Source organism: Marmota marmota, unplaced genomic scaffold (genome assembly GCF_001458135.2).
Source record: "Marmota marmota marmota unplaced genomic scaffold, marMar, whole genome shotgun sequence".
NCBI classification, from domain to species: domain Eukaryota; kingdom Metazoa; phylum Chordata; class Mammalia; order Rodentia; family Sciuridae; genus Marmota; species Marmota marmota.
The window spans coordinates 24,999,029-25,014,830 of NW_026000026.1; the positions used below are offsets into that span (position 1 = coordinate 24,999,029).

The following is a 15,802-nucleotide window of genomic DNA, read 5'->3' on the forward strand; positions in this document are numbered from 1 at the left end:
CAAAGCAATATATGGGAAACTCAGTGCTCCTCTGAGTGCGATTAAAGAGACACCAGGGTTTGGAAGGGCGGTGGAAAGAGGGCACTGGAGTCATGTTTGAGCCCTGTGACCCCGTGACCATTTGGTACCTGAGGGTGCTTTGGTGGCATGCTATGGGGCCAGGGATGGGGTGGAGCAGTGGCAGGTGTTCACCAGGAAGGGAGCTTAGACCAGAGTTGGAGGCTCCAATGTCTTGAAGGGCCTCAGAGGCTCTCATGAGCAGAGGTGTGCTGCTGAGATGCCCTGCCTGAAGGACGTGGCCACCTGCCATGGAGCATGGGACATATGTGTGGCCAAGCCTTCTGTATTTCAAAGAAGCCACAATTTCACATTTTTCTAAACATGTGACGTCTCTTATTAAACACTGGCACCCACTGACAAGCATTTTCAACACCACACAGCCCGTTTCTACGGGCCAGGTGTGGTGGCCACCGACAGGTGGCCTCTGGCCTGCTCCTTCCCAGGGGTGGCTCCCCAGGGGTGATGAACCTCCAGCACAGACTGAAAGGGGTTTCCTTTTGTTCTCCCTGCCAGAAAATGAACCACCGTCCCCTCTGGTCTCTGGGATCATTGATTACAACATGCCCCTCACTTCCACCTACTTGAAGCAGATGAAGCTGCGGGTGATGAACTCCCAGGAGCAGGTAAGGCGTCTGTCCCCTTCGCCCACCTGGAGGCATCCTGACTTGCCTGGCTGTGGTTGCCTTTCCCAGACAGACTCGGGTCTGCCACGGGTATAAACACCCTGGAAGTCAAAGAGACCCTTATCTGGTCATCTGGGCCGGGCAGTCAGGCAGAAAGGGGAGGAGAGGGCAAGAAAGGGTGCATTCCTCCATGGAGGGTCTGCAGGGCGCCACTCCAAAAGCTCAGACTTTGCAAAACATTCCCCAAGGTCGGGTGGGGCCGGGGTGGGGAGAGCTTGCCCTGGATCTGGGGTCCTTCTCCCTGTGCTCTGCCCATCACAGAGCTTTTCCCCAAGGAGGTGAGGGGGTGTGGCCCTGGCTGCCTGCCTGTGGCCTCTGTCACTCTCGGGGCCCAGACAGGCCAGGAGGATGGGCCTTGGAAGGTGGCCCGGGCTAGATAAGGCCCCAGGGTCGCCCCACTGCCCAAGACTCCCAGCTGTGGTTCACCAAAGGCTGTCAGACACCATGGAAACTGGCTATGAAAAGAAACTCCTTGCTGCCTCCCCACACAGCCCATCTTCTAACTCTTCGCAAAGCAAGTAGCCTGGTTTTCAAAGACGGACTGGGTGGCTCTCCCTCTGCTGCAGCCTGAAACCAGGAACCAATTTTTACCCCTGCTTTAAGGGCTCTCACGCGTCTGGTGAGGTCCTGCCTGGGGGAATGTGCCCTTCCTCTCTGATTGATAGATAGCTGGGACTTGAGTCTGACTGGCAACCCAGGGTGCCTGTCACCTGGCACTGCTGGTCTCCTTGACAACGTGAGCATGCGTGTGCAGGGGTGATGGCTTGAGGCTGGCCTCGTGGTGACAGAGTAAGACATGTTTGGGTTACACTTGGGCCTGTTACCCAATTTGAGGATTTAGGCTGGTTGGCTTGGACCATGGAGTTGTGCCCTCTCGGCCACGCCAGGCCCAGCCCCTGGAGCCTGCATGGGGTCACTGTGGCTCTGAGAGGCAGAGCTGTGTCCATCTGCATCTCCCACTTCTCACTGAGAGGGCCTGTTCATGATGTTGTGTTACCAGAGAAATGTTAGGGGCTTGGGTTTCCAACCCATGAGGACCACGTCATTTTTGCCCCAGGAATGCCAGTGACAAAGGTATCACTTTTGTTAATAGCAGATCTCCTCTGCAGCGGGGAGTGATTTGGGCCTCTCTTGCCTGTCACCATCCACGCTCTGTTTCCACATGTGTCACCGCGCTCATCTATTGCCGTGAGGACTGAGGCACAGCCCTGCGACTCTCTTTCCTGGGATGCGCTGCCACATTTAGATCACTGCTAGTCAGCAGTGGTCAGCGTAGCTGTGATCCCTCTTGAATGGATTATGATGTGTTTGGTTTGGTTAAAAAAATCTTCCTGTACTTTGACTTGCATCTGTGGAAGGAAAGGGATTAACACTGTATTGGTTAAAAGCTTTAACAAGGATCCGATCATTCACCAAATATTTATTTAGGGCTCCATGGGGATGAACAAACAGCTGCATTCCTAGGCCTTCTTATGACCCGTGGGGAGACAGACACTAACCAAAAAAATCATACACAAACTCCCCAGCCCAGTGAGTAGCTGTGAGCAATGAAGGAAGTGCTAATCAGGCATCGAAGTGCAGCTGTGAGGCGGCCGGGCAGGACACCTGGTGCTCTGGGTTCTTAGGGTGGGGTGAGTAGACTGGTGTGGAGGTCAGAAAAGGCTTGCCGCAGAAAGGGGTGCTTTGGCTGAGATGTGGTTCTGAAAAGAAGAGAATTACACAGCCAGTGCAAAGGCCCTGTGGTTCCAGGGAGGACAGGACCTATAAGGGATTAGAGAGGCTGGTGTGGTTGGGGCAGAGAATGTGAGAGATTCTGTTGCTGAGCAAAGAGGGATATAGCACAGTGTTGGGCACTAGAGCCCACCTGAAGCTCATGAAAGAAGATGGGCAGATTGTCCCGGTGAGGTTCAAGCTACTCCCAAAGCAAGGGAGGATTATGGGAGGCCTTGTTCGAAGGGTGCTCTGGGAGTCTGGCTCAGTTGGAGATCCAGCTGGCCTCTGAGAGTAGCCAGCTCGTTCCGTGTGCTTCCAGAGATCAAAGTACAAATTCTCCTTGCCACCCGACAGGTGAAGCAGCACCTCCCCTCTGCCGAGGGCCTTTTGCTTGTCAATCTCCAGCCCCTCACATACAGCAAGGGACACTCAAGGCCTCAACCTCTTGGGCAGTGCCATTATCCCTGTTTTATGGCCAGACACATGGCAAAACAGAAATCACCAGATTATTTATCTGCAGCAGCACAGAGGGGCTAAGGGCCCTAAGTCTTTGATTCTTCAGCTTGAGTTGGAACTAAAACTACACATCCTTCCCGGAAGGCAGGCAGAGCTCTCCTGGGGTGAGGGTGGTCCCTACCTCAACAGGCTTTTCTGCTATCAAATCCCATGTCCAGAGGCAAGGCTTTGAAAGTGGATCTCTCCGATTACTCTGACCACAAACCGGCAACACAGAACACCTGCAGTGTGTGCAGATCACCCACGTGAGCTACGTGGATTCTAAAGCAGCTGGGAACCAGGATAAATGACATTAATGCAAACCAAAACTCTGCATCTAAAACTTTGAATGAGAAATCTCATCCCTGGTGCCCTGGCACACACCTGTACTCCCAGCAGCTCAGGAGGCTGAGGCAGGAGGATCACAAGTTCAAGGCCAGCCTTGGCAACTTACAGACCCTAAGCAACTTAGCAAGGGAGGACCAGGGAGGACAGGACCTATAAGGGATAGCAAGACCCTGTCTCAAAATTTAAAATAAAGGGCTGGGGATGTGGCTCAGTGGTTAAGTGGCCCTGGGATCAGTCCCCGGTATCAAAATGAGATAAAATCCCAATAATTCTCTCTCTCTCTCTCTCTCTCTCTCTCTCTCTCTCTCTCTTGACATTGCACAAGCAGAGGACAAATGATAAGGAGAGCATATGCCCTCCCCTTGCCTTGATGACACAGCAAACAGGTGGTGGGGTTTTCTTGAGGGCTGGACAGAATCATACTTATAGTCTATTTGTGATGAATATGCTAGAAAATAAGTCCTTTCTCATGGAGGGTGTTAGGTGATATGAAAACCCAATACTCCAGTGCAGGGGCTGGGAGCTTGCCTAGCATGCACAGGCCCTGGGTTTGATCCCCCGAACTGCAAAAAAAAAAAAAAAAGTAAACATGCAAAGAAAAAAAGATTCTCCTCAAGTTCTGGTTCAACGCAGCAAATATTTTTAGTGTCTTCAGCATACAAGATGGTAGGGGTCAGACTCTACCCTCCTAGAACTGTCTCCTAGGTTGACACAGACCCCAGAAGTTGTCATCAAAGTGGCCACAGTGGGCTGAAAATACAGCGTGTGGTCTGATGAGAGTCTTTCTTCCTTCCTTGTTCGGGGGTGCTCTGATGGAGGTCTGAGACTGAGAGCACATGCAGTTGTGCACATGGTGAGTTCATCTTGGCGCTGGTGCAGGAAGGTTCCGCTGCAGGGTGGAGACCTTCTTTGATAAAGTGCCGACCCAGGGAGGGTGCAGGCTGTGCTCTCGGCTGCCCCAGAGTCCGCCAGCAGGTGCCACCGAGCTCCCAGGTGCATGCAGAACTCGCTGGCAGTTCTCACACTGCCACTGGTTTTGTTTGGTCTCATTTGTTTTTCTTTTGTCCTTTATTTTTTCCTAATCACTCTAGTAACACATGACCTCAGAGAAAAATCAGTAGCCAAGAAAGCAAGAACATGGTGATGAGAATCACCAGTGTTTCCCACTGGGATGGCGGGGAGACTTTGGTTTCTTGCCTTTCAAATTGTGGAATAAAAGCTGCTCACCCCACACCCTCCTCTGGCTTCCCGCTATTGACTCCCATATGCTCCGTCTCTCTCCCTCTGGATCCTAATGTTGTCACCTATCCAGTCAGCTGGTGGCGCCCTTCTCCTCTCATGCGTACACTTGTCTATGCATTCGTCTGTCCGTCCATCCATCCATCCATTTGTACTAAGCCAGGCTCTGTCCCAGATGCCAGGAGGCAGAGGTGACCAGGCCCAAGCCCCTGTCTACATGGCTCTACAGTTCAGGAGGAGACAAAAAAGCCCAGATCTACTCTTTGGGGTCTATTGGAAGAGCTCAGAGGAGGAGGGGACAAGGGGGCAGTGGGTGAGTGCCAGTCAGGCCCAGGGGTTGTCAACGGTCACCTGCTCTGTCTCCAGCACTGTACACACCTGACCCCTTGCTAGGTCACATGACTGTCCTCATTCTACACATTTGCTCCCTGAGGCTTAATGTGGTTGAGCTGCTCCACAACCCTCCATCCCCAAACCCGGCTCCTGCCAAGTTGCCCTGTCCTGTTTCTCCCACCCTGACCCGGGAGGAAGTGCCTGTGGCCCAGTGTGGGCCAGGAGCAGGGCCACAGGCCAGGAGGGAAGACACCCCTGACTGAGGCGAGTGGGCCCCTCCTTGCACCAGGACCCGGGGACAACTCCTCTTCAGAGATGGAGGAGAGGGAGGCAGAGGTTAATGGAGGGATGAGAGCCTCCTGTACCACGTGGGCTTAAACAATGGAGCAGGCACCACTTCACACACCGCTGGGAGAACATTAGAACCATTAGCGGGATATTAGCAATATTAGCGCTGCTCTGAGAACTGGGGAGGGGGAGGCAGGTGTTGACAGCCTTCCACTCTGGACAAGCCCAGGGCAGGGGGGGGACCGAAAGGGAGCAGGGTCAGGCTGAGCCTTCCTCTGCAGAGCAGGCGTGGGAAGGAAGGGGCACAGCTCTGCAGACACGTGACCTCGGGAGAGAGAAGAATGTATGGACAGCCAATCCCACCCCTGTGCCCCTGGCAGCCACAAGGTCAGGGCAACGCTCCCTGGGACCTGCTGGGTGGCAGCTCCCAGGTCCCAGGTCCCTGGCATGCGCTGGGTTCAATCCTCAGAACCACATACAAATAAAATAAAGATGTTGTGTCCACTGAAAACTAAACAATAAATATTAAAAAAAAATTTCTCTCTCTCTCTCAAAAAAAAAAATAAATAACATAAAACATGTTGCCACGTAAATCACTTTTAAGTATAGAATTCAGTGGTGTTGGGTATATTCACAATGTTGTACAATCATCACTATTTAGTTCCCAAATTTTCTTATCACTTCAAATAGAAACTCTGTACCTATTAAAGGTGAGTCTGCCTCTCTCCTTTCCCCCAACCCCTGATAGCCTCTATTCTGTTTTCTGCCCCTATGATTCTATTTCAGGTGCCTCACAGAAGTGGAATTTGTGTCTGGCTGCTTTCCCTTAGCATGATGCTCACAAGGTTCATCCATGTCACAGTATGTGAGGACTCCATTTCTTTTCATGGCTGAATAATATTCCACACTATAGGCACCCCGTTTTGTTTATCCACTCGTCTGTCGATGTACATTTGGGTTGTTTCCACCTTTGGCAACACATTCACTTGGTAGTCACTATCTTTTGGACCAGGTGTAAGACATGAGACACAAAAGCAGGATCCTGTTTCTTATCTCTCTAAGCCCTTATCCCTCTTTCTTTTCTCATGAACTTTCTCCACCTACCTCCTTCTACCAGTCAGACCCAAAAGAGGAGCTGAGTCAACAAGATGACAACAAGTGCCTGTCTCTTAGTCAAATGACACCTGATTGATTCATAGGATTCTTGCCCCTGAAATCTATGACACTGACTTGGACAGCCAGGCTTGGGGCCCTGAGAGCAGTGATGGTTTCCTCCTTCCCTTCTGCAGCCTGACTAGGTGAAAGTTTGGGGGAAACAGGATGGAAGGGTTGACTGTCTCAGCGTTTTGCGACCTTGGATAGTCTCTTAAAGAGACAGAGCCTCCAATGTGTTTCTTTAAAGAGTAATCCCCATCGAGGAGAAATAGAATGTAGAACTTATAAACCAATAGAAAAAATAAAGAAAACTTGACCAGTCCAGAAAGCATTATTAAATGGGGGAATAAAAGAAGAAACCACCCAAAAGAGGTATAATAAATAGGAAACATAAAGTAAGGTAACGGCAGTTGGTGAGTCACAATAAATGTATATGGGTTAAATTCCACTCACATGGAGTCAGAAAGACTTGGATGGGCTTTTTTAAATGGAAAGATCCAACCATGTGATATTTACAAAAGACATTTTTAATGGCACAGAATGGCAGATAAAAAGAGCAATGTCAAAACAAGCAAGTGCTCGAGTCGAAAAAGCACTGAACAGGGAAGACTGTTCTACAGTGATTGGGGCACGGTCTCCCAGGAGGAGCTCAGGGTCTGCCCTTAGGGAGGTAGGAGGCAGCCAGCCTGAGCATCTCCACCATCTTCTGCTGCTTGCAGTTTTGGTTACGGGTTGTGGGAGCCACCTCCTTAGATCAGTGTCTTCAAGCTCCAGCTTCTGCTCCTGCCCTCTGCAGATGCGCATGGAGCAGCTCAGGTGGGGTGTCTGCTGCCTCAGCCACCTGGACTTAGGACCCTCCTTGTCTGCCCCCTGGGCTCACCTGCTGAAGCACACAGCAACCCTGGTCCCTGCAGCCTCTGCCCTTCTCCAGCCCTCACCACAGCTTCCTCGTTCCTGGCCATGCTCTCTCCTCCTGCTCCACACCCTCAGTCTCTGGGATGAGCCTGCCTGCCCTTCTGCAGCTGGCCGAGGGCCCCCCCCCCCCACAAGCTGACCCGAGAGCACAGGAAAGACTTGAGATGCCAGCCGTCACATTTTTAGGATCTGAGAATCAGAGGTCCAGCCTTTTCCTGTCTCAGTAAATCTCCGGCACTGTGGAAGGTTTATGCTGTGGCAAGAAAAACAAAAAAGCAACTGAAATACTGACCTTGACCAAGGCTGCTGTTTGGACTTCTCTAGTCAGAACATGCTCCTTGGAGAGGTCCCATGGGGGGAACACGCGCTGGGTAGCTGCCGATGGGTTCTGTCCTGTGCCTCTCAGGTCCTCCGTTGCAACCCCAGGGTGACTGGTCCTCAGGAGTGGCTTCTCAGGCGGCCCTTTATCTTTTTATGTGTGTGTGAGTGGGGGGTTGTTGTTGTTTGTTTGTTTGTATTCATTTTTACTTTATTCAGTAGAATTTTTTTTAACATTTTTTTTTTTTTTTTGGTGTAGATGGACACAACACAATGCCTTTATTTGTATGTGGTGCTGAGGATAGAACCCGGGTCCCGCCGATGCTAGGCGAGCACTCTACCACTGAGCCACAATCCCAGTCCTAGAATTCATTTTTAAAAAATCATATCAAAATAACAGACCCTGCTCTAGCCTCTCCTCTTTTCCGTTTCTACTCCCCTGAGAAGGTCCCTTTTCTTTCTTATCTCTTAGACATCTCTTCTGGCATTTACCTCCTGTTTCTCCATAATGTGCTCATACTGCTAGTTCTTGATTTTTAAATTCAGACTTGTATTGTTGTTTAATTTCTTGCTGTGGGAGCTAAGTATATACGCTCTTACACCCTTTCCCAAGATACTATTTCTCTTTCCTTCATCCCTCAATAGATCTACACCTCTCTACTTGGATAAATCACTATTCATTATTTATATTATTGTGACTGTGTGTGTATTATTCATAGATGACCCAATTAGCATACCGTGATTACATTTCTTTTCTTTTGATTCCCCAGAGTTAGCCATTGCCTCTCTTTTCCCATCCTTCCCCTTTATCTTTTGATCTTGCTTATGCTGGGTGTTTTGTTGTTTTTATTTTTATAGGCTCAGAGTTATCCATTATTTTTTTTTTGAGTGGCTTCTACATTGGAGTCTCAAAAAGGTTAAGTCCACTCCACCCTCATGCTTCTTTTTTAGTAGTTTCAAGTTTTCATTTTTGTAATAGATTGTTATTGAGAACAGTTTTAGATTTACAGAAAAACTGAGGTAACAGTTCCCACATTATCTCCCTACTCCCTCCCGCCAAACTCACACTCCCAGCAGGTGCCTTTCCTATGGTAACATCTCACCTCACAAGGATACATTTGTTACCACTCATGAGCCAATATTGATGCATTATTGCTAACCAAAGTTTATTTAGATTTCCTTCCTTTTTTTTGTGGGGGGCAGGAGACTGGGGATTGAACTCAGGGGCACTCCACCACTGAGCCACACCCCTAGCCCTATTTTGTATTTTATTTAGAGATAGGGTCTCACTGAGTTGGTTAGCACCTCAACTGTGGCTGAGGCTGGCTTTGAACAAGGGATCCTCCTGCTTCAGCCTCCCAAGCCGCCAGGATTGGATTCAGGCCTGCACCACTGCTAGATTTTCTTCCTCTTTACCCAAGAGTCTTTTGGTTCCAGGATTCCAACCAGGAGACTTCATAAAGGCTCCTCTGGGCCATGACAGTTTCTTAGACTTTCCTTGTTTATGGTGACCTTGACAGTTTTGAGGACAATCAGTCATGTATTTTCAGGATCTGGGATCTGCCTGATGCTCTTCTCAATATAAAACATAACACTTACGGTTATTAAGAGGACACCCGTGGTCGCCGAGGGCCCTTTCCTTGGGTCCTATGGAAGCGACACACTGTCAGTGTGATTTGTGAGGCTGTACTGGCCTTGATCATACCTGGCCCAGGCGTTTGTCCGGTTTTGTCACTCAACTTGCTCTTCTTTCTTCTCTTCATGCCGAACACCTTGAAGGCAGCTGCTGTGCGCAGCCAGCACCCGTGTGTGGCGTGCTGTTCTTACCGAGCGCCTTGCAGGTGAGGGGTGGGCACGAAGGTCCCAGTTCGTGGGAGATGATCTCCTCTGCCTTCACGCATCCAGGGCCACCACATGGATTTGTGGCCCTTTGTTTTATATTTGGGTTATACTTCTGTGCTCCTTTATTTTAATGTTAATTATCCCAGTTTCAACCATTGGGACATTTCAGTTGGCCCCTTCCCCCACTCCTTAAATATTTATTTATTTTTAGTTATAGGTGGACATGATACCTTTATTTTATATTTATGTGTTGCTGAGGATCGAACCCAGTGCCTCATGCATGCTAGGTGAGCGCTATTCCTCTGAGCCACACCCCAGCCTCTCCTGTGTCCCTTTAACATGTCCCCCTCAGGGTTTGATGCTCCTAGTTCTTGGTTTGGTTTTGGCATTCCCCCCTCAGTTCCTCTTAACTTTCTGGCACCTTAAGATACTCCAGGCTCATCTCATCTATATCTTACCCCACACCTAGAATCAGCCATTTCTCCAGGAGCTCTGCTTCCTTTTTATTGGAGAATCATATTATTTAATAAAAGATGCTGAGACAAAAGGGTTAAGCAGGATCCAAATCTCAAGAGTATCCCATGATACTTTCCAAATGAATCAAAGATCAAATTTAAAAAATAAAAATGAAAACATGTCTTTTTTTTTTTTTTTTTCTCTGTTAGTTGAGAGGGCGTAAAAGAAAGGACACTCCAATAACAAGCTCAGCTGGCACCTAGATCTCTAGATCTCTCAACTAACAGAGCAAAAAAAAAAAAAAAGACATGTTTTCATTTTTATTTTTTTAAATTTGATCTTTGATTCATTTGGAAAGTATCATGGGATACTCTTGAGATTTGGATCCTGCTTAACCCTTTTGTCTCAGCATCTTTTATTAAATAACCTATTTGGGGGCTGGGGTGTGGTGCAGGGTAGAGTGCTCACCCAGCATGCAAGAGGCCCTGGGTTCTATCCCCAGCACAGCAGATAGTAATGATGATGACAATGATGATGGTGAGCAAAACTCTTTTCCCCATTGACTTGAGATGCCACATTTACAACTTACCAAATTTCTGTCTGAAGCAGTATCTATATTTCTGTTCAGTCCACTGTCCTCTTTGACTCTTCAAGTACCAGCAGCACTGCACTGTGTTAAGATCATGTTTTTGAATCTAGTAGGAATGGGTCCCTTCATGCCCACCATTTTAATTAATTAATTAATATTTATTTGTTTTAATTAGTTATACATGATAGTAGAATGCATTTATACACTTTGATATATAGAAATAGGGTATAATTTCTCATTTTTATGATGGTACATGCTATAGAATCACATCGGTCATGCAGTCATGGATGTACATAAGATAATAATGTCAGTTTTATTCTACTTTTTTTAAAAATATTTTTTAGCTGGGATATAGCTCTGTTGGTGGAGTGCTTGCCTCGCATTCACAAGGCCCTTGGTTCAATCGCCAGCATGACAAAAGAAAAAAAAATCATGAAAAATATTTTTTAGTTGTCAATGGACCTTTATTTGATTTATTTATATGCGGTGCTGAGAATCGAACCCAGGGCCTCACACATGTTGGGCAAGTGCTCTACCACTGAGCCCCAGCCCCAGCCCCTCATTCTACTTTAGATTAGGTAGAGGGGAGTAAAGGCTGGGGAGGGGAGGGTACTTGGGGAGGGGAGGGACAGTAGAATGAAACAGGCATGCCGACCTTTTATAAAATTTTACCAACTTGATACTTTGGGGAAAAAAAATGTGCTTCTTCCATGCCTAGACATGTTTACATCCCCTTCTTGGTGGAGAATCCTCCTGTAGAGGCCTGGCTTGCCTGGCCCTGTCAATTAAGCCAAGATGCTTTTTACCTCGGGCCTTTTTGTTCATCCAACAACCCGGGGTGGACTGTGAGCTCAGAGCCTCACATTCCCCAGGCTGGCGCCCAGGGGCCCTAAACATGAACAACCCAGCATTCCTGTCCTCCTAAAGATGCATCAAGCAAAACTGGGTATTTCTAAACTCAAGAGGAGAAAATTTCTTGGGAACTTTTTCTAGAAAGGACAGAGAAAGGCAAGAGCCCTTGGTGCACGCCTGTAATAAGGTGGCTGAGGTGGGAAGATCACAAGCTCAAGGCCAAATAAAAATGGTTCAGTCCCCACTATAGAGGGGAGAAGAAAAATAGGCGGGAAAACTTTCATTGACAAACATCTTTTGTATGGAGCATTATTTTCAAGATCAAAAAATGTTATGGAACATCCTCAGTGCTTTCCAGAAATTTGCTGCAACTGCCAGAGACTCTAAGAGAACAAGCATTCCTGCTGTTTTGCCATGCAGCCTGGGCCCAGAGGAGTCTGTGTCTCTCCTTTCTTCCTGCTTCCCTGGAGCTGTATGGGAAAGAAGCAGAAAACAACCGACATCCTGTCTCAAGAGCCAGTTCCCTGATGGGGTTAGTAGATACCCCCAACCTGAAGGGCTCATTGTCCCTGCAGCTCCTCAAGGCCCTCCACCCCCAACACAGGCGAGGATGGAGGTGGCCTTTTAACTTCATTATCCTGAGAAAGAAATGCATGCAGGGTCCATGATTTACTGGTGCAGGCAGGAGAGCTGCCTGGTGCGGAGAGCAGAACCCTGCAGCCAGGCTGGCCTGGGAATGCTTTATCTGTGTCAAGGGAAAAGCTGGGATCGAGGTCAGGAGCCAATACCTGGGCCATCTTAAATGAGGGGAGTAGCTCTGTCCTCTCTGGGCTCTGACTGTAAACTGCCCTGCAAGGCAGCCTGGGTAGCTGAGTCCCCAGCTCTAAGGACAAGAGAGATCCAACAGGAAAGGAGGCGTCCTTCCCGGGCTGGGCCAGGAAGGAGCGGCTGGAAACATCCAGATGGCCACTGAACTGGTGGCGACCTTGTGACCCACCCCACCCCTGTCCCTGGGCCCAGCCTGACGGAGGTCTGGAGAGGATTTGGTATCTGTGGCGAAGTCATGTATTTTATTTTTTGTACACTAGATATTTTTGCATCCTCCTCTTGGTGGACAAAAACTGCAGTTTTCAGGGGCCTCTTGCATCCAGAGCCAGTAGGATACTTGGGGAGGGGCTTTCTTCAGCTTTCATGGGTGGTTGTCACTTTCTTCTGACACTTTCTTCTGATTGCATGGCTTTGAAGCAAATGCAGCTCATTTTGTGGCTGAGGCTCCTACTTGAGTCCTTGACCCACTGGGTCCTTTTCACATGGGGCCCAGACAGGCCTCTCCCCAGCTTGGAGGGGCCCAGAGAGGACCCTGACTCCATGCAGCTGGCGGGTGGGCAGGCAGGCGGTGGGGTTTGTAACCAGACCTGGAGGGTGCAGGAGGGGTTCAGTGCTCCAGCGGCTGATGTCTGGAGATCAATTAGAGATAATGGGTGTACTCAAGAAGCATGGCGGGCTCCTTCCTTGTTGTGATGGTGTTTACCTCGTTAATAGGCTCTCTTCCCCTTCAGGGCGGAGAGCACAGTGTTGCACTGTGAATTTGTGCTGCCTTCTTTGCTTTGCTCGGGATGCCCGGGTGCAGGCCGTGAGCAGGCTGGCAGCTCTCTCACCTCATTCAGACCCTCGCCCTGCCTGTGACATGGCGTTGAATAGTTTTAGAGAAATTCCCTTCTTCATTCACTTGAAAAAATAATTTTTTTTTTTTAAATTTTGGTACCAGGGACTGAACCCCTCCAGGGGCGCTTAACCAATGAGCCCCAGCCCCAGCCCTTGTTTACATTTCATTAGAGACAAGGTCTAAGTTGCTTAGGGCCTCACTAAGTTGCTGAGGCTGGCTTTGAACTTGCGATCCTCCTAGCTCAGCCTCCCGAGCTGCTGGGATTACAGGTGTGCGTCACCATACTTGGCTCAAAAATAATTTTTTAGGTCCTACTATGTGCCGGGGACACGGTAGTGAAGAAGACAGCTAACACGGCCAGCTCTGGACACTCATAGGCTATGGAGGTAATCAATAAGTCAATAAGGAAAAAAAAAATATGCAGAAGTTTGAAGTTTGGGGCAGAGAATTAAAATTGAGTGAGATGGTAGATAGGGCTTCTGAGCCAGAGGCCTTTCTGAAGAGGAGGCATGTGAGCCAAGATCTGTTGACAGGAGGGGCCATCCTCTGCACATGGCAAGCACAGGCTCTCCAAGCAACAGAGACAGCATGTAAAGGCCCTGGGGTAGGACACCTAGGACGGGGATGAGGGGAGACATGCTTGGGATATGATGGAGCAGTCCTCAGGAGTCCGCTCCCAGGGGCTTGCTGGCTGGGTACAAACTTCGTTGTGTACGACCCAAAGCCTTGTGGTGCACCTTCTGCTACCAGAGAAGAGCAGGGGCTTAATCTGGGGATGGTGAGAGAAATAAGTGCCCGAGGGGGAGCGCTGCCACTCAGGCTCACGGTGCAGCCCTGCTCAGCCATCCAGCTTTCCTTTCTCTGTGACACAGCCTCCCTGTTATTGGATCAGTAGGTTGGGGCAGGCTGGCTGGAGCAGTTTTCAAATTATACTCTTTGCGCCTTTCTTCAAGGGAAGCTCCTCTGTGGTGGAAGCCCACTGGGTCGAGGGTGAGGAGCAGACAGGCGGTCGCTGGCACAGCTGGGCTGGGGGCCGGCCCACCCACCTACCCCTCTCAGGCAGAGCAGCTCCTTCCACCCTTCCATGCCCCAGCAATGGGGCCAGGAGAGGCCTGAGCTTGGGTGAGGGTGCTGCAGAGTCAGGGAAGGGGCACAGCCCAGCACAGCCATGAACAGCGACCTCAACAGAGATGAGTACAGAGCCCGGCCTCACTAGCCCACGGGTATTTGGAGCGTTTCTAAGTGCCTCAAGAAAAATAAGACCAAGAGAGCAGATGCCCATTAGCTGGGCTTCGACCCTGGCTGAGGTGGTGCCCACACACCTGGAAACCCTTCCCTCCTGCGGAGTTCACAGATGAGGGAACTAAACGCTGCTCTCCTCCCAGCACCACAATCCGCCCAGCAGGTTCCCGGACACAGCACCCCTGTCCTCTTGCAGGAGCTGACACACTAGAGAAAAGGCCACATGGAAGAGTATGGAGTCCTGTTTAGTCCACCCACAGAGAGGAGCCCTTGAATCAGTCAGGAATGATTTTGACTACAAGTACCAAATTCTAGCTGACCAGAGAACAAAATATGAAGTTATTTTATCCTGGTATAAGAAAAGCAGAGGAGCTGACTTTGGTGCTAACACCTGCAATGCTATCTTGGTGACTTTGTGACTTGACATTTTCCTCACAGTTACAAATTAGCTGCTATTGCTCTGACCATCTTATTCATATTCAAGTGAGAAGAAGGTGGGAATGGGCGGCACTAACTTAGTTTAGCAAAGCAAAAGCTTTCCCAGAAAGTTGCCAACAGATTTTTGTGGACATCTCACTAATTAAAACAAGGTCACTTTCTACTCTCTCCCCTACCTATAAGGGAGGCTGGTAAAGAAGGAATTTTATTTTTCTACTCTCTGGGTTGAGGAAGACATGGGAGAATATCAATTCTGGGTATCAGTTAAGCTATATTCTGGCCTCATGTGGGGCAGGTAGCTCACGACCAGAACCAGCTCCTCACAACTGGCAACCGAGGCTCCACCTCAGAGGACTCAAGTAACACTTGCTTGAAGTCACAGCATTAATGAGAAAGAGACCCTCATCTCCCTGAATGCCGGGAGGGGAGGGAGAGAGAAAGGTGGAAGAAAGCAACTGTGGGTCAGGCAGGCTGGGCCACCAGAGCATCATGCGCCAGCCTCCCGGGGACAGGTCTGCTCTTTCCACCACCATGGCTCCTGCACCAAGGGCAGACATTCTGTCACCCTTGGCCCCAGTGCTAACTCAGGTCTGGCCCGAACTCTGTGTCCACTGGCTCCAGACCAGCCCTCTTGGGGCCTCACCACATTTTAGCCTTACCCCACTGCAGCCTTCAAAAACAAGTCCCTGGTGATGTTCACCCATTTTAGAGATGAGAAAACCAAGGCTTAGAGCAGTTCCATCATCTATCTAAGGTCACATAGCAGAAGGGTCTGAATCAAGCAGAATGTGTCCCAGTGCCCTGCTGCCTGGCTCTACCCCCACCCTGGATGCTGATCTCCAAGTACATGAATCCAGCACCAGAAAGGTCCCCATGGGGCAGCTCTGACCCCTTCTGCCACCGGGGGCTTGGGGCATGCAGGGGCTGCTGCCTGCCACCCACAGTCTCCTTGCATGGGCTTCCCAGGCCCCCTCCTTCAAAGGTTGCAGCAAGAGGCCCCGGGTCCAGCCAGAGGTGCTCCTAGTTCCTAGCCCTAGGGAGAGCGCTGGCTGCACCCTGGGCCTCGCTCCAGTGGGTCCCTCTTTCTGCTCTGCTGGGGGTCAGTGACACGCAGCGCCGTGTGGGTGGTCTGACTTGGGGGCTCACCTTCGCAGCGCCTCCCAGGCACCA

General features: G+C 49.7%; 1 protein-coding gene across 2 annotated transcripts in view; it reads left to right on the forward strand.

Annotated features, from left to right (window-relative positions):
* Nol4l (nucleolar protein 4 like) overlaps positions 1-15,802 on the forward strand; it is a 69,683-nt gene that overhangs the window by 12,275 nt on the left and 41,606 nt on the right. For both annotated transcript variants that reach the window (XM_048811119.1, XR_007350479.1), the window contains one exon: positions 574-683. In XM_048811119.1, coding sequence (XP_048667076.1) covers positions 574-683 — 110 coding nt within the window. Of the gene's footprint in view, positions 1-573; positions 684-15,802 lie in introns of those variants that run through there.